General features: G+C 40.0%; 1 protein-coding gene across 1 annotated transcript; it reads left to right on the forward strand.

The window, feature by feature from the left end:
- The first annotated feature begins 217 nt into the window (after positions 1–217).
- Positions 218–16,388, forward strand: LOC129700855 (serine/threonine-protein kinase PLK2-like). Its single transcript, XM_055641618.1, has 15 exons — positions 218–536; positions 3,368–3,475; positions 3,825–3,941; positions 4,222–4,351; positions 5,599–5,686; positions 6,056–6,151; positions 6,836–7,034; positions 7,467–7,593; positions 8,382–8,476; positions 9,452–9,554; positions 10,502–10,585; positions 12,139–12,307; positions 13,317–13,446; positions 13,686–13,802; positions 14,549–16,388. The coding sequence occupies exons 1-15, from the start codon at positions 399–401 to the stop codon at positions 14,744–14,746; spliced, it is 1,899 nt and encodes a 632-aa protein (XP_055497593.1). The 5' UTR covers positions 218–398; the 3' UTR covers positions 14,747–16,388.
- Positions 16,389–21,325: the final 4,937 nt, after the last annotated feature.

The following is a 21,325-nucleotide window of genomic DNA, read 5'->3' on the forward strand; positions in this document are numbered from 1 at the left end:
AATCACCCTTCCTTGACCTGGACAGGATTGCATGCAGAAAGTTCAATTTCTTCCATTTCACTTGCAGGCGGATGTTTGCTTGGTGATATTTCGCCGCCAATAGCAATCCGGGAGACGACGCAAAGGCGCGCTCAACATGCAAATAGATCCAGCACTTCAGCCAATGATAGGGGAAGGAACGGAGACGCGGCCAATGGGATCGCGGTGAAACATTCCAGCCCCGCCCACGGGTGGGGCATCCCTCAGTGACGTCAGGGGAGCGAAGCCGAGCGCTATAAGAGCGCAGGAGGGATTCCCCAGCCACGTGTCTCCAATCCGACACTAGGCAGCGCTGAGTGGATTTAATCCTATTGCACAGACACCGAGAGGATTTATTCTATTGCACAGACACTGAGACGATGAGTTCGGAAGTCCAGAAATCGCCAGACGATGGCTGTCTGCGTCCTAAAGCCGGCCGGGACAAGCCAGAGTTGTGCCGGATGGTCACGGCTCCAAAGAACGGCAAATGTTATTGTCGAGGGCGGCTTCTTGGAAAGGTACAGCTAGCTATATTTTTAAAAAATAGCAGCTTGCTTGAGGAAAATGTAGGCTGGGCTGCTGCAGTGGAGGATTTATTGTCTAATCCAACAGAAGGATTGAGAATGTTAAGGATTGCGTTCTATTTAAATGCGGCCTCGCCTTTTCTGGGGTTTTAAGATTTGCTGAAAACCTTGCCTGGGTTAAGGATGAAATGATAACTGCTTGTTGAACTGAATTGATTTAAGAAACAACTTTGAAGGTCTTTTAATGTTGTTTTTTTAAAAGACAAGTCTTAACATTTAAAGAAGAATCTGATGCGATTGTGTTGAAAGTAAATGCAAGCTTTTATTTCTGTAAAACATTGAGTCTGAAGAAGGGTCTCGACCCGAAATGTCGCCTATCCCTTTCCTCCAGAGATGCTGTCTGACCCGCTGAGTTGCTCCAGCTTTGTGTCTAAGCGTTAACACTCGCAAGCTCTGACTGTACAATAGTCATTCACAGTCTGCGTAGCTAAAACGGGCTCGAGTGATTTAAGACGGTTTTTTCCATTTCTATCATGGTAACCTCACCAAAGCGGGTGACTATAGGAAGCCATTCAATTGTGGAACCGCCCGGGGTCAGTGGGATTTTTTTACGAAAGGTACTAATGTTGCAGGATGCATATGGAATCCTTTTTAACCGACATTTGACGAATATGTGACAACAAATCAAATCTGGTGTTTAACAATTTATTGTCGGGAGCTTTGTCTGATATGCCCTTTTTAATAATGGAGAAGGAATAGTCTTGAGATCGGAGTGGATTGAGGGGGTGGGGCAATTTCCCAGTGAAAGGGCATCTTTTCCCCGCCGGAGGTCTCCAATGTTGGAGCTGAGAGAGAGTATCTTTGATACAGACCGCCTCTCGTCTCCGCCGTTGAAGGTAGATCCACTGACGGGAGAATCATTGTCGCCTATAACCTCAACTACTACCACATTAATGATCTTGGTGCAGAGTCACCAGCCCTGACTTTTCAGTGTTGAGAATCATCTCGGATCGAACATCGTTCGGATTCCGGGCGCGTTTTAAAGACAAAAAAAAAAATTGGCACGAAATACTTACAATTGAGGCGGAGTTGCATCAGTGAATTGGCGTTGCCACGTGTGCCGAATCTGCATGCTCCCTCAATCAGACCTTGTGTATGGGAATAGAGCAACCTAATCCTAATGCTGCACTCCTAATCACTCGCAATTTGACCAGTAGAATGGGGCTGACCGATTATTTAACTATATACTCTTTGTATTGTAAGTAATTCAATAGTTTAGTTATCATGCACCGAATATGAAAGGGAACAATTAAATATTTCTTGGTGTAACGGATGAACTTGCCTATTTCCAACTTCACTGATATAACGCCCTTGTGTGCAGTAGATAATGTCTGGGAACTTCTCTGAAGTATTGTCATGCCCAGGATTCTATAGGCGAGCTGTTATTGCAGAGTTTGAAGAAACCACGAATTTCCTTTTTTAAAATATCTCGAATGGGGAGATAGTTGTTTGATCATGATCCAGCATTGCACAAGATGAAATGTAGTGTATAAATAACACGTCCCAAAATATCCGGAAACGAGTTTATTTTTTCCGCTGCATGAACTCGTGTGTCAACGGAACACCGATCAAAGTACTGACGGTGTTGCAATATTCCGGGGCAACCACGAGAACCGCTATTCTGCTTGTGAAATCTTCTTATCTCACTTTACATTTGAAAACTCGGCTGTCTTCTTTTTGATGGAGTTGGTTGGCGTGTGGTCTGCCCTGTAACTTTGATGGATTCCCCATCACTGGGCTGTATGCATGCACGTGTTCCATTCTATGTCTCTCCCCCCCCCCCCCCCCCCCCCCATATGTTCAATTGTCACGATGGGAAAACCTCGCCACCAGGCAAATGGCACTTGTCCTGAAGGACGATATAAGTCTGCACGCAAGCTGCTCGTTAGTGTCTGAAGAATGCTCTCGACCCGAAATGTCACCCATTCCTTCTCTCCAGAGATGCTGCCTGTCCCGCTGAGTTACTCCAGCATTTTGTGTCTACCTTCGGTTTAAACCAGCATCTGCAGTTCATTCTTACACAATTAGAATACAATGTTTGGTCTACACAAAGCACCAGCTATCTCTTTGTTTGTGTTAGACGATTGTGCAAATATTAAGCAGTTGGGTGTTGTTGTTGAGCCTGTTTGGTAAAGTAATTTTAAATATGATTTCTGGCATCAATGTTTCAACACTGACTCCCATATTGATTTGAAGCAAATCTAAGTGAGCATTCTTGCACTCAATAGCTTAAGAGACGTGGGAAGATTCCTGCGTGAACTGGGGTGAATAACATTTCAGTCTCTTTCAAATCTGACATGTTAATTGACTTAGAAATATTATTTTAAACTTTAGTAGTCTGCAGCTTTCAAATTCAATTTTTAAAATCCATCTTATTAAAAAAACCCCAAAAAAACCCTGTTGGAAATACTTTGTGGGTCAGGCCATATGAGAAAAACAGTAAATGTTTCAGTTAAAAGCTGTTCATCGGGACTGGGTATTACCAGCACTTTATTTTGGGTTTTCCACACCTGCAAGACTTTGTTTTTTCCCTGTTGCTTAACGATTATCTTAAGTGGTCTAATTGGAAATGAAGCAATGCATTGTATGAAGATTGAATAGACATTGTTAACTTGAGGCGGATAGCCTAGAGCAATTGTTATGGCAGCTTAATATGTAGATGCATCTTTGCAAATATACATGGGTTATTTGATTTCATTAAAGTTATAAAATAGTTGTGAAAAGGTGGTTGCAAGTATTCTAATTTTGTATCATATTTTTTTTAGGGTGGATTTGCAAGATGTTATGAAATGACTGATCTCGCCAGTAACAAAATATATGCAGTTAAAGTTATTCCACATTCCAGAGTATCAAAGCCTCATCAAAAAGATAAGGTAAGAACTAAATTCAGTCAATTCCCTATTTTAATGCCGTCTCTGCCATACATCTGTGGTTACCTTTAAAGAGTAAATTTGCACATTCTGGCAGCTAAGAAATACTGGCTGGTCGGCTAATGTTCTGTGCAGTATCTAAATAACCATTCTAAGATGGTCGTCCATCTGCTTGTCATGGTGCAGCCAGCAGCTTTCTCCATGAAGCTTCTGTATTTCAAACTAATAAGCCACTATCTTGGTAGGGTAACATGATTTATCTATGGGTACAAAGGAAATGGGGTTGTGTAGGGTGTTTTTGGTTTGTATATTGGCTTTGCCTTGGTTTACTGGAGCCTTCCTTATTTTTCAGATTGAAAAAGAAATTGAATTCCACAAATCCCTATCGCATAAATACATAGTGAAATTCTACCATAGTTTTGAAGATGATGAAAATATTTATATCTTTCTAGAACACTGCAGTCATAAGGTGAGTTTAATTTTCAGCCAATCATTAAGCAAGGTTAGATGATGGTTGTCCAGTACTCTACTTTGAGGGTAGATCTATGTGTGATTAGAATTGCTTGCATTTTGAAATCTTTTTGTTGAATGCCATGTATTAAAGTTGATTTATTTAGCAGCCCAAAGGACAGGATGTTAAGAACAAACGTAACAACCATTTGCTTTAAGTTTACGTCTCTTGCATGTCTGAAAATATGAAGTCCCTGTAAAGTTGCAACTGTTGCTCAACTTGCTTTTCTGTTATTCAGTCATTAGCACACATCTTGAAAGCAAGAAAAACGTTAACGGAGCCTGAAGTCCGCTATTACCTCAGACAGATTATACTGGGTCTCCGATATCTCCATGTTCGGGATATTCTTCACAGAGACCTCAAACTAGGTTAGTATCATCTTTGAAGATGTTAATGCATAGGAGAGTGGATGAGCTTGTGTCACTGCAAGTTCCTGCATTTGCTGTTGGCTTGTTTTGTCTTGTGCTAGATTATAAAGATAAAACGCTGCAATTTCCTCTTCCTGATTTAGGGAGAGGAAAAAATGGAATGATTGACGGTGGGAGTGTTCATTTCTGAATATTGGGGAGAGGGTGTGGTTAGGGTTCAATTCTCTACTTGAGCACACTTCAAGTGCAGTAGCATGCCAGCTTGTACCTGACTAAGCTGTTTGAAGCAGTGCAATGTAACTAAATCTATGGACCAGATTCTGCTTGATCATTTGAGAGGAACTGAAGTCATTCCGAAGATGAGGGGGTTAACTTCAACATTGAGTTGGTGTAACTTGCAGCTGCTTGCTCTAAAGCTCCAGTTGCTCTATTTGCATGGACTATTTTCGTGGCTTGGGCCGAGGGTGACTTCCACTGAGGAGAGGCCAATGCAGCAACTTTAAATTGTGCTACGGTTATTGGCTTGTTTAGGACGTGGGGCACTTATCAATGAAGATCCTTGGTTCTCAATTACATTGAGTGCTTATGCAGAGTGTATTTCTGTAGCTGCAAGGAACTGCAGATGCTGGTTTACAAAAATGACAGTGCTGGAGTAACTTAGCAGATCAATGTTGCTGCAAGTGGCTTCTGGTTCTGCATTACACACACTGGATTTGATTGGGGAAAAGATGGCTGGCAGAGTTTAAAGGTTGAAAATGTCTAGGTTTTTAGGAGTGGAGTTTATTGATTGGAGATTAAGTACAAATTTAGATCTTTGACAGGATGAATGTGAAGAGATCTATTTTCTATTGGGACCGAAACCAAGGAGTATTAACAAGATAATTGTCACAATGATAATATTTATGCATTTGATTGGATTCAAAAATCCAGTTGAAATGTCAGCATTTTGCACTTTATAGAGTAATCTATGAAAATGATATCCTCTCCCTGACTGTCATTATGGTAAAGGTCCAGAAACTATATTAGTAGAAGTCGGGCTCTGGACCGTAGCTTCTCATTCCATTAAGCATAACCCATGGGGTACAAAGTTTGAAACTGGGGAGTGGGACGTCTAAAGAGCTTTCTAAAATGGCATAATTCCCATTCCCTATGGGGAAACTCTTGTCTTTGGCCAGAAGATCTTGTATTTTGTCTTCAATGCAATGAAATGAAACCTTTGAGTCATTTTCACATTTTTCCTTCAACAGGCAACTTCTTTGTTAATGGTAACATGGAAGTAAAAGTTGGTGACTTTGGCCTGGCAACTAAGCTGCTACCTGTTGATCAGAGGAAAAGGTATGATTGTTATGTACACATATTGGGGATGGAACTGAATTTGGGCAAACTGATAGAAGAAAGCTTGCTTTTGTATACTCTTTAGTGATCTCTCAAAGTAGTTCTTGGGTAACTTATTGATCTGCTATTGTGCTATTTTACAGATTGTAAAAGGGAAAAATAGGATGGGGGAATTGAAATTTCTTAATTGTCAAAATTTGTTGTAATGAATTTGGATTTAATGGAACACAGTTCTGACCATGGCTGCTTTCAGACCAAGAACTGTTCAATACTATAGGGAGGTTTAGCTATTGAGAATTCCTGACTTTTTAAGACCACAGTTTGAATTTATTAGGAATTCCTTTGAGCTGATTTTAATTTTCTTTTTAGGACCATCTGTGGTACTCCAAACTACTTGGCACCAGAGGTACTAAATAAACAAGGTCACGGACCCGAGGCTGACATCTGGTCCTTAGGCTGCGTAATGTAAGTTCTTAATGCACTGATATCCATGGGATAAATGACAAACCATTGTAAGGCTGACTTTTTAATGAAGCTGACTTTTTAATGAAGATTTTGATCAGTTTTCAGTGTCAGCATGTTTATTTGCATCAACACTCAAACCACTACTTCCTCTGCAATAATTTTGCTGCTTGCATTGTCGTTCAGTTAAAATGTCAACGTGCCACTGAAGGTTCAGCAAGCCAAATCTTTCTGGTCACAATAATGTCACTAGTGGAATAACTTATCTGAATTTGCATAGGTGCATTTCCAAGTCTGTGCAATGGTTCATATTAAAGGAACACGCTAATGTTGCTGCCTTTTGCCAATTTGTCCTTGAAGAGAAATTAACTTTGCAAACGGGGGGGTGGAGGGGAGGGAGGGAGAGAGAGAAGGGGGGGAGGGAGACATATGTAACTGTTACATTTGCTTTTTGAAGGAACTTGTCAAAAATTGCAGTTTGCATCACATTGTTACATGTCTTGCACCATTGAACAGTTGGGTTGCTGTTTAAATGTTCAGCACTTGATTAATGATGGGCTGAGCCAAAACCAGGCCTACTTGTATGTACAAAACATGCCTGCATATAGAGGGTATGATATAATTTTGCAAGTACTTAAAAGATTTTGTTCTCTATGAGATTGTCAAGGATAATGTTGTCTTTTTCAGGTACACCATGTTATTTGGCCGGCCACCTTTTGAGACTGCTGACCTGAAAGACACTTACAGATGTATCCGAGCAGCTGAGTACTCCATGCCTTCGACCTTCTCTGTTGCTGCAAAGGACCTTATTGGTAGCATCTTGAAGAAGAGTCCAGAACAGCGGCCCACACTAGACGCAATTTTGAATCATGACTTTTTTGCAAAAGTAAGAATGCACCTGGTTTAGCATGGCTGTGTGAAGTGAGATTTGGAATGCTTTTGGTGTTGCTGGTAGGAACAAGAATTGATTTAAAATATTAAATTGAATAATTTTAAACCTAATGAAGCATTTGAAAGTGAATCTGTGGAATATTTCAATGGTTGTCTAACTTGTCATGGGAGTACCCACTATCATTTGAAGTAACAATCAAACATTAACTCCAAGCCACAATGTCTGCTTCTGTGTAGTGTTTATTTATTTTTTTTAAAGGCAGTTGGTCTTTTGCCAAATAGATATTTGTTTAAGTATTTTACATAAATAATACATCTTTTACCAATAAAGTGTATAGATGTATCTTTTTGAATCGGATGGGGTATCCATTCTAATCTGTTTAAAATTTATTTCTGCATGAGTAAATAATGTGCCTCTGCTTTTCAGGGTTTTACACCTGATGTGCTTCACCCAAGCAGCTGTACAACTCCACCTGAGCTCAACGGCCCAACTCCAACAAAAAACTTCTTCCAAAAGTTTACAGAAGCGTTCTTTGGGAAAAAGAAAGCAATCGGTTAGTTACTTATCTTTAATGTACCCGATGTCCAAGTAACCTTCAAGTCTGTTGTGTAGAACTTTCTTTATACTGGATCACTCCCCTATTGCCATCGGAGCTTTCAGTTGTTTTTAAGAATATAAGTTGATCGCAAACCACTTTCAGCATTGTGTTGGGTTGAGAGGCTTAATTCCAGAAAAAGGGTAGAAATGGGGGCTGTAGCCTAGGCATCTAGGGCATTGATGCAGTGGTCTGAATGTAGAGCACTGACTTTTAATTTTCCTACCTCCCCAGAGGGCTATGGATGCTCAGCTAGCCAATATATTTGAGGCCAAGATCAATGGAAATCTGAACAGTATAGGAATCTGGAGATAGGACTTGATATGCATCTTGATGGTAATGCAGTTCTCCATTGAGCAGAAAGCTTTGTATTACTTTTCTTTACATGTATTTGAATGCTATTCCTGGTTCATTTAATTTATTTGCCAAATGCTGATGCTTAACCTGGGAGTTAGAATTACTGTCACTTCTAAAACAATTGAAAGATGAACATGCTGAATGTGACCTTCAATCCTTGGCCGCTCTGATCCCTTATCAGATTTGATGTGAGTTGCATACAAATTAGCACGCCAGCAAAAGTTTTTCCATCTAGAAGATCTAAAAATAGTGTGACCTCTTCCTGAAAGCAAAGTAAAAATGTTTTTGCGGAGGCATTATCAGACAACTAATCTCCTGCAGTTTTGCTCTTGCTCTTAAGATCTGCTGGTGTAGCTGTTCTCTAAATGTTCCATTTCTTTTGACTACAGGTATGGAGAAGGATGAGATCTCTAAACTTGCTGCTGATTTTATGAAGGCCTCCATCCATAGGCAGACAAGCTACAAGACAGAAAAATTATCTGAGGTAGCTATAACATTGAGAATCCTCCACTTTCTCATCTTGTATGAATGTTTTCCATTTTTTTTCCTATCCTCCTTTAACCCAGTAAGTGTCCATAGCCCACTTCATTTACGCTGAAAGACCATTGACATGAAAACGCTGTTTTCTCCTTGGGTGCTGCTTGCTGAGTGTTTCAAGTGGTGTTAAGTTTTAATAATTGCATGCGCTTTCTGCACTGAGTACAGGCCCACAATCCTTACACTATGGAAACTTAATTTCCTTTCCTCCCTTGAGCAAATATACTCGTTTTTGTAATTGTTAGTGGTTACAGTAGCTGGTCTCTTTAATTACTTTGGAATAAAATAGTAAAACTATTTCAATTAACATAAACTCTCCCATGCCTCAAATTGAGTGCCTTGCACTCATTTGAATCCCTCCACCCCCAAACCTGACATGTTCATTCAAAATGGTACAAATTAGCCAGAGTACATTGACATGTTTTCAATTTGAAGATGAGAAATGGAAGATTGTTGTACTTGCATGACACAATGCAGGCCACCACTACTTCTATTATAGTGATTGAAGAGTTAAAGACAAAATATCAAATGGGCTGTTGCAAAAGTGGCCCTGTACATATTAATACTGACCATTCTGTTCTACTAGAGTCAGAATGAGCGGTGAACAACAAGTGCATGCAAAATGAGAAGTGAAATGTTTGTTTCTTGGTTTAAACTGCCTGGTCTCCAGGATGTGCACGTAACCTACTTTTGCTAATCATTGTATTGCAAACAGTTTGTGCTTTGAACAGTATCTAATCTATATGTAAGTCTAGGGAAACTGTAGCTTTGTAGGTATTGCTGTGTTCATTTTTCAGATCTAGCTTTTATCCCACTAATTACATTTAAACATGGCAATGAAGCACAGCAGTACATCAAGAACTAATTTCCTTTTGCCATAATCTGATGTACCCTAATATTTTTATCCATCTATTCTCTTTAGCTTACACTTCCTTCTGGACACATGACAAACTCTCTTCGGAAGGAGAAAATTGCTACGCAATCAAAAACCGTTAACGAGCCATGTAAAGGATCCGGTGCCAATTGTGAGTTGGATCACTTCTATGGATATTTTAAACACGAATGTCATTGACTTTGAATTGGAACATAATCTGAAACTGGATAGCTGGGACAGTCTTGTGCTGCATTAGAATATTAAAGCAGATGTAGGCTTCTTTAACACTTTGCCTATTGTACTGGTTGTAAGATAAGAAAAAATCTATTCTCTTAGTCACCATTTTCCTGTGCTAACGCCATATTCTTTGATGCCCTTAACATCCAAATGCCAATCCATCTTCAACATGGTGATGGAGCTACTTTAGTTGCCTGTGTGATGAATTCTGAAGATTCTTGACCGCTAATTTGTTTAATTTTTAAAAAAAAATCTAATATGTTTGCTTGATACTGAGCCTTTAACCCCTACATCTAGTTTCCCTGGCCAGCACATCCCCTCTGCATCTATGTCGGGGTCTGACGAGAATATTTTATTCCAACATTATTCACTTATTCAGGTAGTGGGGCCAGTCTTGCATCTGTTTCTCTAGATTACCGTAGAGTTGTCATTATTAGATTTTCCACATTTTTTTACTAGCATGTATTGTTTTTGTTACAAACTTATCTTGCACTGGGTCCTGCAAAAACTCTTGCCTCCATCTTAACTTGCAAAGTGCCCAATTTTCACTTGTGTTCTGACCTTTCATAGTATTGTGGCACCCAATGCAATAATCTCTTTTTACTTGCCCTTGATTTCAAATCCTTGTCTTTGAATCTCAACCTAGCAACTTTTATTTAACTTCATTTTGACCACATCTTAATCATTCTACCATTAACAATCTGAGATGATTTTCTTCCATGGCAGCAGTCAAAATAATTAATTCCTTAAAGCTGCCTGATTCTTGCCAAATGTCCTGTGATACCAATGATGGTCAGAGCTGCCAGCTGGATTGTAAATTAAACACTATTCTCAAAATGTGCATACTTTATATTTTTACAGCTGCTGAAGAGGGACCCGCAGCTCAGCAAATGACAGACGCTGCTACCCGTGTTCTCAAAAGTTGTCTTACAGCTATGCCATCAGGTACATGCCTCTATGGTATTTAGATTTTGAATTTAAGTGGGGGTGCAGGGTCATGAGTGAGAAATCAATCTTCATATTTGAATCATAGTCCTGTTTTGAACTTCCACGGTTTTCCATGGATCTTGTTAGTTCTCTGAATGACAAAGCTTGGTCATGTTTGTGGAGTCTGAAGCAATTGACAATTTTCATTTTTTATAAATATACTGGATAATGTATATACAGTAATGATGTGATCAACCAGGCTGTTTTCTCAGCCTGAATGAATTGAATGTTAGTTGAAGAACTGGTTCATTCTTGCAAAAGCCAATGGATCATTTTTATAACCACCCTAGAATATCTCGTCTGTAATATGGCATATTTGACTGTACAATACAAAAGGGATTCTTCAGGCATATGGTGCCTTCTTGCAGATGAGATGTTCAAGGAATTGTGCAAAGCTGAGCGATCTCAAATCTGTGGGGTTTTAATTCCTGTGCACTGAATGTGGTTAGAAACATGTCCAATTATATGAACTTCATTGTGTAGGAAGGAACTGCAGATGCTGGTTTAAACTGAAGATAGACGCAACATGCTAGAGTAACTCGGTGAGGCAGGTTGCATCTCTGGAGAGAAGGAATGGGTGAGACCCTTCAGTGTGAAGGGGGGTCTTGACCCGAAACGGGAGTCTGAAGAATGGTCTCTACCTGAAACGTCACCCATTCCTTCTCTCCAGAGATGCTGCCTATCTGGCTGAGTTACTCCAGCATTTTGTGTCTATCTTCTATATGAACTTGATTGTATCCCACTGAAATGGCACTAAACAATCTTGTTAAAGTGACTCGGCAGCCAATCAAAATTCTCAGCTATAAACCCACTTAAAACACTTAAGGATTTGAAGTAGACATATTAATCCTTTAATTTAAAAATCCATAATATTTGGTCATTGTTATCTCTAAACCTTGAACACAGCATAATATTTTAAAGATGCCTTGCAGCAAGACCAATGTATATGTTTAATGTTTTCATAATATTTCATGAACATTTAATGTTCAAACTGATTTTTGCCAGACACCATTGGGAGGTTCTAAAACAGTACAGCCTGTGGATATAAACTGAATCGAGTTGCGTATTTCCATATGGCTATTTTGGAGTTGTATCAGTCTCTCTGGTGCTGTTGTATGCGTGGCAGTGCTGGCAATGACCTGAAGCAGAAATGTGCCCAGTGTCTTTAAAGATAACTTAAATTCTGCCCCTGAGGGTAGTCCAGCACCAGGGACACGTGTTTGATCGTGACTATGGGTGCTGTCTGTACGGAGTTTAAGTTCTCTCTGTAATTGTGGGTTTTCTCCGGCTGCTTGAGTTCCGCCCACGCTCCAAAGACTTGCTGGTTTGTAGGTTAATTGACTTCTGTAAATTGTGCCTAGTGTAGGATTGTGCTGGTGTACGGGGTGATTGCTGGTCAGTACAGACTCGGTGGGCCGTAGGACCCGTTTCCAAACTGTGCCTCTAAAGTCTAAATATTTTAATCTGTGTATAATGGAGTGAGTAAATATTGTTCTGTTTCTTTTAAACAGCTAGAAAGAACCCAATAGGACAAGGCCTCCATCGGTCCAAACCTTTTTTGTGGGTCACCAAATGGGTTGACTACTCCAATAAATACGGCTTTGGATATCAATTGTCCAATCGCAGCATAGGTGTCCTGTTCAATGATGGAACCCATATGAGTATCTCCGCTGACAGAAGGTGAGTTTTTATCAGCAAATGCGAATCTTCCAAATAGACTACTTTTGTGAATCTGAGATTATAGTCTTTGAACAGTTGCTTCCATTCTACAGTGTCTCTATAGCCTGTCCTCTTGCATTCCTTCGTCCTAACTACTCTGCCCCTCGCCTACAGAATAATTAATTTACTAAAGCCTGTTTAACAACTAATGCACTAAATCCAATAATGCAACATGTGATTGAGAAATCTTGATAGGCTGGTATCTGATTTATTCATTGTCCACATCTTGCGTTTGGTGCAGGGATTACGTTCCTCAAAGGCGCCACATAAAACCACTTAAAATAAATATACTGAAACTGGCATAAATTTGAGTGTTATTTCAGAAGTACAATGCCACAGTGGTGTAGCGGTAGTTCTGCTGCATTATAGTGCCAGAGATCTGGGTTCGATCCTGATCATGGGTGCTGTCTGTACGGAGTTTGTAAATTCTCCCTTTGACCACGTGGGTTTTTTCCCTGGGTGCTCTGGTTTCCTCCCACACTCCAAAGACATACAGGTTTACAAGTTAATTGGCTTCGGCAAAGGTTGTAAATTGTCTTGTGTGTAGGAAAGTGCTAGTGTGCAGGGATTGCTGGTCGGCAAGGACTTGGTGGGCCGAATGGCCTGCTCCTGCATTGTATCTCTAAACTAACAAAGTTCTGAAACTGCTGGATCATCAATATTGCTGAATATCCCACGCAATTGCAGGGAGAGCTACACAAGGTTAAGCTTAACACCAGGTCATCAGATCTGAGTTGGCCACCTCTCCCAGAGGAGATTGAAAATTGGCACTTCTGCATTAAGGTAGACATGTCCAATACATGACCAATGTTTGCTATAAACATACTGACATAACCTCCCTGTTGAGTTTAGATCTGCATGCAACTTTGTTCTAAAATTGTTTTTACGCAGTTGTGTTTATCTCTCTTGTTCATGTGATGTAAACCAGGGTATGTTCCCAGACTAAACTTCTATCCAATTCTTTCAACAGAAATGTGTATTATTACCTCAATAACAACCAACACTATTCCTTCCCTGCCACTGCAATCCCAGAGTGGCTGACCAAACAGATGATAATTGTCAGTTATTTTGCCAACTATATGGAGGACAATCTAATGGATGTAAGTCATGCAACAAATTTCATTTCACCCGTAGCTTTTCACACTTCAATACTTTGAGAATTGTAGTGCTGTTAACATTGGATGCAATGGGTGAATTTAAATTTTCTCCAACCATAGTGTTAAAAAAAAAAAAAAAAAAAATGCTTGCTTGATCCCTGAACCCGAGTAGTTTTTGAATTATAGTTGAGCACTTGAAACATTAAGAATAGATTTCTGAAATGTTTTTTTCTCTGTTGCAGGGAGGTGACTTGCCCAGGACATTCCTTGAAGATTGTCAAGATCCATCTTTGTTCCTGTTGCAGTGGGTGAAAACAGATCATTCCTTATTGATGTTGTTCAACAATGGCACTTTACAGGTAAATGTGGTCAATGCTGTTACTTGCCAGTTGCTGTTACTTTTCCCTCTTTTGCTTTCTAGTCCTGTGCATGGTTCTACTCTAGTATCTCGATCGTAGACCATTGTTCATTATGGACTTTTATGAGCAAGAAAGCCTTCGGCCCACCATATCTGCACAGACCAGCAATCCCCACATACTAACCCTATCCAGAAGTCCAGAACAAGGGGGTCACAGTTTAAGGATAAGGGGGAAATCTTTTAGGACCGAGATGAGGAAAACATTTTTCACACACAGAGTGATGAATCTCTGGAACTCTCTGCCACAGAAGGTATTTGAGGCCAGTTCATTGGCTATATTTAAGAGGGAGTTAGATGTGGCCCTTGTGGCTAAAGGGATCAGGGGGTATGGAGAGAAGGCAGGTACAGGATACTGAGTTGGATGATCAGCCATGATCATATTGAATGGCTCGAAGGGCCGAATGGCCTACTCCTGCACCTATTTTCTATGTTTCTATCCTACATACAGTAGGGACAATTTTGTAACCGACAGAAGCCAATTAACCACAATATCTGCACATCTTTTGGATGCGGGAGGAAACCAGAGCACCCGGTGAAAACCCCATGTAATCACAGGATGAACATACAAATTGTACATAGATAATCAAGATCTATCCTGGGTGTCTGGCACTGTAGGGCAGCAACTCTAGCACTGTCGCCCCTTCTCTTGAAACAAAGGTGCTAAACTTTCTCCTTTCTCTTTCTCAGGTGAACTTTTATCAGGATCATACGAAGCTCATTCTCTGCAAAGCTGATCAGTCTTACCTGCTTACATACATCAACAAGGACCGTGTTGCCTGCACATACAAACTGAGCACCATAATGGAACTGGGATGTTCACAAGATCTCCACCATCGTCTAGCATACACTTTGAAACTGCTACAGCAACAGAAGACTGACATTTAAATGTGATTTGAAACCTTCAGGAGAGGGCCACACAGTATTTAACAAGCTTCTACTGCGGAGTTTTAAAACCGGGTGCAAGAGACTGAGCTGATTGAACATCAGTATGAAATTAGCCAGTGTTTGGCTAAAATTTGCTGCTGTTTTGGGTGGTGGGGGAGACTATGGTATAGAACCTAAAATCTTGCTCTTGGTAGTTTTGTTCGTGATTTTTTTTTTTTTTTTAATTTTTGTTTTTAAGGAGTATCACTAATCAAACTGGATGTGAACACAACTTGTTTGTTTCTCCTCTCCTTTGGTACTTGACGGTTTCTGGGATGACAAATGTTTTTGACTTTAGTTTATTTTAATAAGGATAAATTGTTACCACCCTAAAAATTTGAATCTTTGGCATTGAGGCTTAAGTTGGTCCAGAAAACTAGACGTGATGGCTAATTTGACATGTGAAAATGCAAATGTTCAAATAGTTATAACATCCTCGTCGTTCCTGAGAATGACTGCTTTTGCCTAGGCCCAAAGGATGATCCAATTTGATGGTTAATAAATGCGCTTCCAATCTTGCCAGGTTGATGTCAGAAAAATCTTAAACTTAGACTGTTTGTAATGCAAGAACTGATGTAAGTTTGCATTTATAATTGAGCAAATGTTGCTGGTCATTATATCCGATTTTGCCTGGATTGACGTTTGTACGTTCAAATAAGCTAAGCGCTTAGCTGCTTATAATTCAGACTTGGCGTTAGGCATGTTATAAACTAATCAATGCAAACTCTAATTTTGCCTAGGTCCCTGTTTAAAGGAGTACAGGCAAAGTTCACTGACACGTTACTTTAGCTTGTTCCAAATCCAAATTCTGACATGTTACAATTGCTGTGTCTGTATTTATGGTGGTTATTCTGAGATGGAACATCTTTTTCCACTGCCTGCTATTGATTGGAAACAAATTTTCCACTGTGATCTCTCTACATTGGGAGCATTTGAGCAATATTGGATTTTTTGCAGCTTGTTGTTTAACATCTAGATGTTCAGTTCTGCAACAATTCAGGCCTTTATTGCCAAATGTTAAACTGCCTTGGCATATTATGAATTCTGAGTCAATCAAAGGACATAAGTGCATTTGTGGACAGACTATTTTGTTACCCTAGAAACTGTAATATAGAGGACCAGACATTAAACTTGTATTTAAAGCCAGATCTTGGGGATAGAACATATGTTTGTTGGAAACAAGACTGCCTTCTGATGTGTGTTGATCTGGAGAATATTTTGCTCTTCCCAAATGGCATGACAAAGTCTTGCTCCAAATTGGTAGATGGTTGGCTAAGTCTGAAACTTGAGTATCAAGAAAGCCATTTTGTAGTCATTGGTTTGAGAGGGAAATATTAGTGGGGAAAAGTTGCATTTCAACTGGTACAACTGAAGTGTTAATCCAAAATCGAGATTCCTATTTATCTGCACCTTTAGGTGTGATGGCTCTAGATTCCTTAGTATTTAATAAATTTGGTCTTATTTATGTTTATGCAAGTATTCAGTGTGCCTAATTTATTTTTGTATTTATTATTTATTTCTTTGCCATTTTTAAGGATAACAGAATGCTGAGGAATTCTGAGTGTACAATATTTTTTATCAAAATAAAGCTTCATGTAAATCACTAGTGTTCTCTTTGCTTGATACAGATTGTGTGTGTGGGGGGGGAGGGAGAAAGAGGGAAAGACCCATGCCTAAAGGTAAATGGACAGTTTATTTTGTAATGGATTGCAGTGGGTAAAATGGCTGAGCAAGAATTTTCCTTTGCACCCTACCTAGCCATGTGTCTGCTGCCACTTCAGTGGTTAAAGCACTGAAGGCGTAGGACTAGCAGTGGGAAAATCCTAAAACTCTAGTTCTAACTCTCAGGGGAAACTTTCAGTTTGACAATCTCCAATAACCTTTTAATGCACCAAATTGGTTTGTTAAATTTACAATTTTCCAGACGCTTCCAATGGACAATGGGTGCAGGAGTAGGCCATTCGGCCCTTCAAGTCAGCATCGCCATTCATTGTGATCATGGCTGATCATCCACAATCAGTACCCCATTCCTGCCTTCTCCCAATATCCCCTGATTCTGCTATCTTCAAGAGCCCTATCTAGCTCTCTCTTGAAAGTATCCAGAGAACTGGCCTTGACTGCCCTCTGAAGCAGAGAATTCCACAGACTCACAACTCTCTGTGGAAAAAGTGTTTCCTCATCTCTGTTCTAAATGACTTGCCCCTTATTCTTAAACTGTGGCCCCTGGTTCTGGACTCCTCAACATCAGGAACATGTTTCCTGCCTCTAGCGTGTCCAAACCCCTAATCTTATGTTTCAATAAGATATCCTCTCATCCTTCTAAATTTTAGAATATACAAGCCCAGCCGCTCCATTCTCTCAGCATATGACAGTCCCACCATCCCGGGAATTAACCTTGAACCTACGCTGCACTCCCTCAATAGCAAGTCTTAGTTTGTACAAGGTCCAGTCTTTTAGTCATTTAGAATTAAGTGACTGAAATACCATTAGAACCACTGGTATCTTTTTGCACAATTGGGATGGGGGAGAACAAAGGTATTTCCTTGTCGAGCATTTGGTATTCGTTTCATGTCACGGACCAAGATATAGTGAAAATTTGTTTTTGCAAATGCAATTGCAACTATCTAGGCAAATGCAATTTGCAAGTGCATCAAGGTAGTGCAAAAGAAACGGTGCAGAATTGTAATAGTTAGACAAAGTGCCATTGAAGTGCCAGGGTCACCAAGAGTTAGTTTAGGAGATTTGGAAAGCATCCTTACCAGGCCCATAACAGCAGGGAACAAGCTGTTCTTGAACCTAGTGGCATATACATTCAAGCCTTTATCTTCTGCCCAACAGGAGAAGAGAGAACAACTGGGGTGAGTGGTCCTTTGTTGGCTGGTTTCCTGAGGCATTGAAATGTCAATAGATTTTATTTTTGTGGGGTCAGAGGTGGCTGGTTTACCTCGTGTACTGTGCTGTGTTTACCACTCCCAATTTCTTGAAGTCTAGGGCAGCGCAGGAGCCATTTAAAAACTTGGCCCCTTTCAGATTCTACACATTGGGATTAATTTCTGCTGGCTAATTTATCTACCAATCTGCATCATTTTGGGGCATGACACAAAACCTGTGAAACCGATGCAGTCATGGAGAATGTACAAGCTCCACACTTATACATGGATCGCGGAGCGGTGAGGCAGCAGCTTTATTCACAGTGCCATTTAGAAGTTGGCAATGATATCAAGTTCCAACCCCTGTGATATAATGTAAATAGGAAACTTGTTTAATGACTATTTAGAAAGCAATGTTTCAAATCTTTGAAATATTTAATTATTTTATATTTGCACCCCAGATACTTGTATTTGTTTCATTTAGGATTTTATCACAGGCAGTTTATTATCCACACTGGTATAATTTGGTCTGAATAGCAGCTTAGTTTTGTGTTGCATTATATGCCTTAATTACCCATTACAGTGAATATCTAGAGTGAATTACAAAGTTATTTCAAGCTTCATTATTCTTACTATGAATAATCTATCTACATAAGCCATTTAAAAAAAAAAAAAAAAGTCTTTGTATTGTGTTAATTTTTTCTTTTGTGCACTGTCAATATCAAACTTCCACTATTAAGTAAATTTCCACTGGGATCAATTCAGAAACCATGTTAATTAATGCTGATGTAATTTTGCATGAATATTTCCAGAATGTTGGTCAATCGTATCTGTTTTGATAAATGGTCTATTTCTGGGCTCTCCATAGATGTTATCTAACATGCTGAATGCAACATTTTCTGCTTTTGTTTGCATTCCTATTATCTCTCCTTGCAATGGTGTAACATTTAAGTGCCAGGGCTCTACCATTTTCAATTGGATATCATTGAGCCTGGCTTAATGTCATTGTGTGCTAATTCTGCCTGGCTGACTTGCAAGTTAAACAGAAATGTAGGACTGCTAAAGTCAGGAAGGAAGGCAACTTGAATATCAGGATTAGAGCACTAAAGCTGATGAGCATTAGTAAGGTGGTGCTGCTCCACATTTGGAACAATGATTCCAGTAGAAGTTAAAACTGTGCAGATAGCAAAAATAATGGTGCACCGTTGCATTTGACCCCTTAAATTCTGCAATGGATGACGAGGGGCTCTTCAACCTAATCATGTTTTTGTTAATCTAGTGATTGTTATTTTGTTTGTTTGAGAATCCACATGTAAGATAACTGCTCGGTTTGGTTCCTATCAGAAAATTTGACTTGCTTAGAATGACAATCATTAAAGTATGATTGTGCAAAGCATAATGCATCTGTAGAGTGCACCTATCCTCAAACAAATCAATTGGAATCAAAATGGCAACACGGGTAGATGGGATGAAAGTGTACTGCACACTTGCCTACATTTGAAGGGGTATTGAGTTCAAGTTGGCTTGTCATATTTCAGTTGTACAAGATATTGGTGGGCCCACACTTAGAAAGAAAGGTCCCACATAGGAGATTAGTGGGCAAAATTAGGGTACATGGTATTGGGGGTAGAGTGCTGACATGGAGTAGAGAAACATAGAAATTAGGTGCAGGAGTAGGCCATTCGGCCCTTCGAGCCTGCACCGCAAAAGTAGTTGGCAGACAGGAAACAAAGAGTAGGGATTAACGGGTCCCTTTCAGAATGGCAGGCAGTGCTGGGTGCTGGGAACGCAACTATTTACAATATACATCAATGATTTGGATGAAGGGATTCAAAGTAACATTAGCAAATTTGCAGATGGCAAAGCTGGGTGGCAGTGTGAACTGTGAGGAGGATGCTATGAGAATGCAGGGTGACTTGGACAGGTTGGAGGAGTGGGCAGATACATGGAAGATTAAGTTTAATGCGGATAAATGTGAGGTTACCCACTTTGCTAGTAAAAACAGGAAAGCAGATTATTATCTAAATGGTGTCAAGTTGGGAAAAGGGGAAGTACAACGGGATCGGGAGGTCCTAGTACATCGGTCTATTAAAGTAAGCATGCAGGTACAGCAGTGAAGAAGCGAATGGAATGTTGGCCTTTATAACAAGAGGAATCGAATATAGGAGCAAAGAGGTCCTTCTGCAGTTGTATAGAGCCCTAGTGAGACCACGCCTGGAGTATTGTGTGCAGTTTTGGTCCCCTAATTTGAGGATGGACATTCTTGCTATTGAGGGAGTGCAGCGTAGGTTTACAAGGTTATTTCCCGGGATGGCGGGATTGTCGTATGCTGAGAGAATGATCACATTGAATGGCGGTGCTGGCTCGAAAGGCCGAATGGCCTACTCCTGCACCTATTGTCTATCAGGCTAGAAAAGGTGCAAAAAAAGATTCACAACAATGTTGACAGCACTGAAGGGCTTGAATTATAACGAGAGAATGGGATTGTTTTTTCTTGAGTAATAAAAGCTGAGGGATGGCCTCATTGAGATTTGTAAAAGTATAAGCAATGTAGATGGTCAGTTTTCCCAGGGCAATGGAATCTATAGGTGGATACATAGTTTGAAGGGGAGAGGGGAAAGATTGAAAGGGCACCGAAGAGACAGGTTTTCATACTCTATGGTGGGTATATAGAATGAGCTGCCAGAGGAAGTGGTAGAAATTGGGTACAATTGCAAAGTTTGAAAAATGCATTTAGATGGGTACAGGGTTAGGAAAGGTTCAGAGAGATGAGTAATCCAGTCAAATTGAACTAGCTTAGGAAAGTATCTTAGTTTGCATCGATGAGGGCCTGTTTACTTGTAGTATGACTAAAAAGGGTAAACCGAAAAGATCCATTTCATTTGGTAGAAAGGTCAGAAATTAGTGGGTGGTTATTTAAGTTATTTTGGATAAAGTTTAGAGGAATGAGAAAAATACCTTAATTTGGGGGATCTGGAACTCACTGCCTGAAAGATTGGAAACATTCTAGCCACATTAAAAATATATATATATATATCTATATCCTTGAATACTGGCAAATCGATATCGTACAACACTAAGGACTAAGTGGGATATTGGGCTGGCATGGGTGTAATGGGCCAAATGTTTCCTTCTGTGCCATTAATTTGTTTAGTTTTTCAGTGAAACGGCATGGAAACAGGCCCTTTGGCCCTCCGAGTCCATGCTGACCATTTATCATCCGTTCACAGTAGTTCAATGCTATCCTACTTTCTCACAGCCTACTCACCTGGTCACAAGGCGAGCGTGCAAACTCTGCACAGACAGCACTCGAGGCCGGAATTGAACCCGGGTCTCTACCGCTGTGCCAGCCACCCAATCTGTGATTCTTTTATATTACCCAAGGGTCTCATGTAAGACACCCCCACATTCAGTTTGTAGTATTTGTCAACACAGTATTGATTTGGGCATCAATGCAAATTGAAAGGAAAACCTTTCTATAAATCAGGGTGGTTTGTTCCTAATAAACTGTTTCGGACGGTCTTTCTCAGATAGCTTCAGTTGGATAACATGCATGAAGTAATGAATCCCCATAATGTTTGTGTCCATCTTAATTCTGCTGCAGAGTGCCAGGCAATCTCTACTGAATCTACACATTTGGAGAAGCTCCAAATGAGAAGTTATTCTGCTG

This window comes from Leucoraja erinacea, chromosome 10 (assembly GCF_028641065.1).
Source record: "Leucoraja erinacea ecotype New England chromosome 10, Leri_hhj_1, whole genome shotgun sequence".
Classification (NCBI taxonomy): Eukaryota; Metazoa; Chordata; class Chondrichthyes; order Rajiformes; family Rajidae; genus Leucoraja; species Leucoraja erinaceus.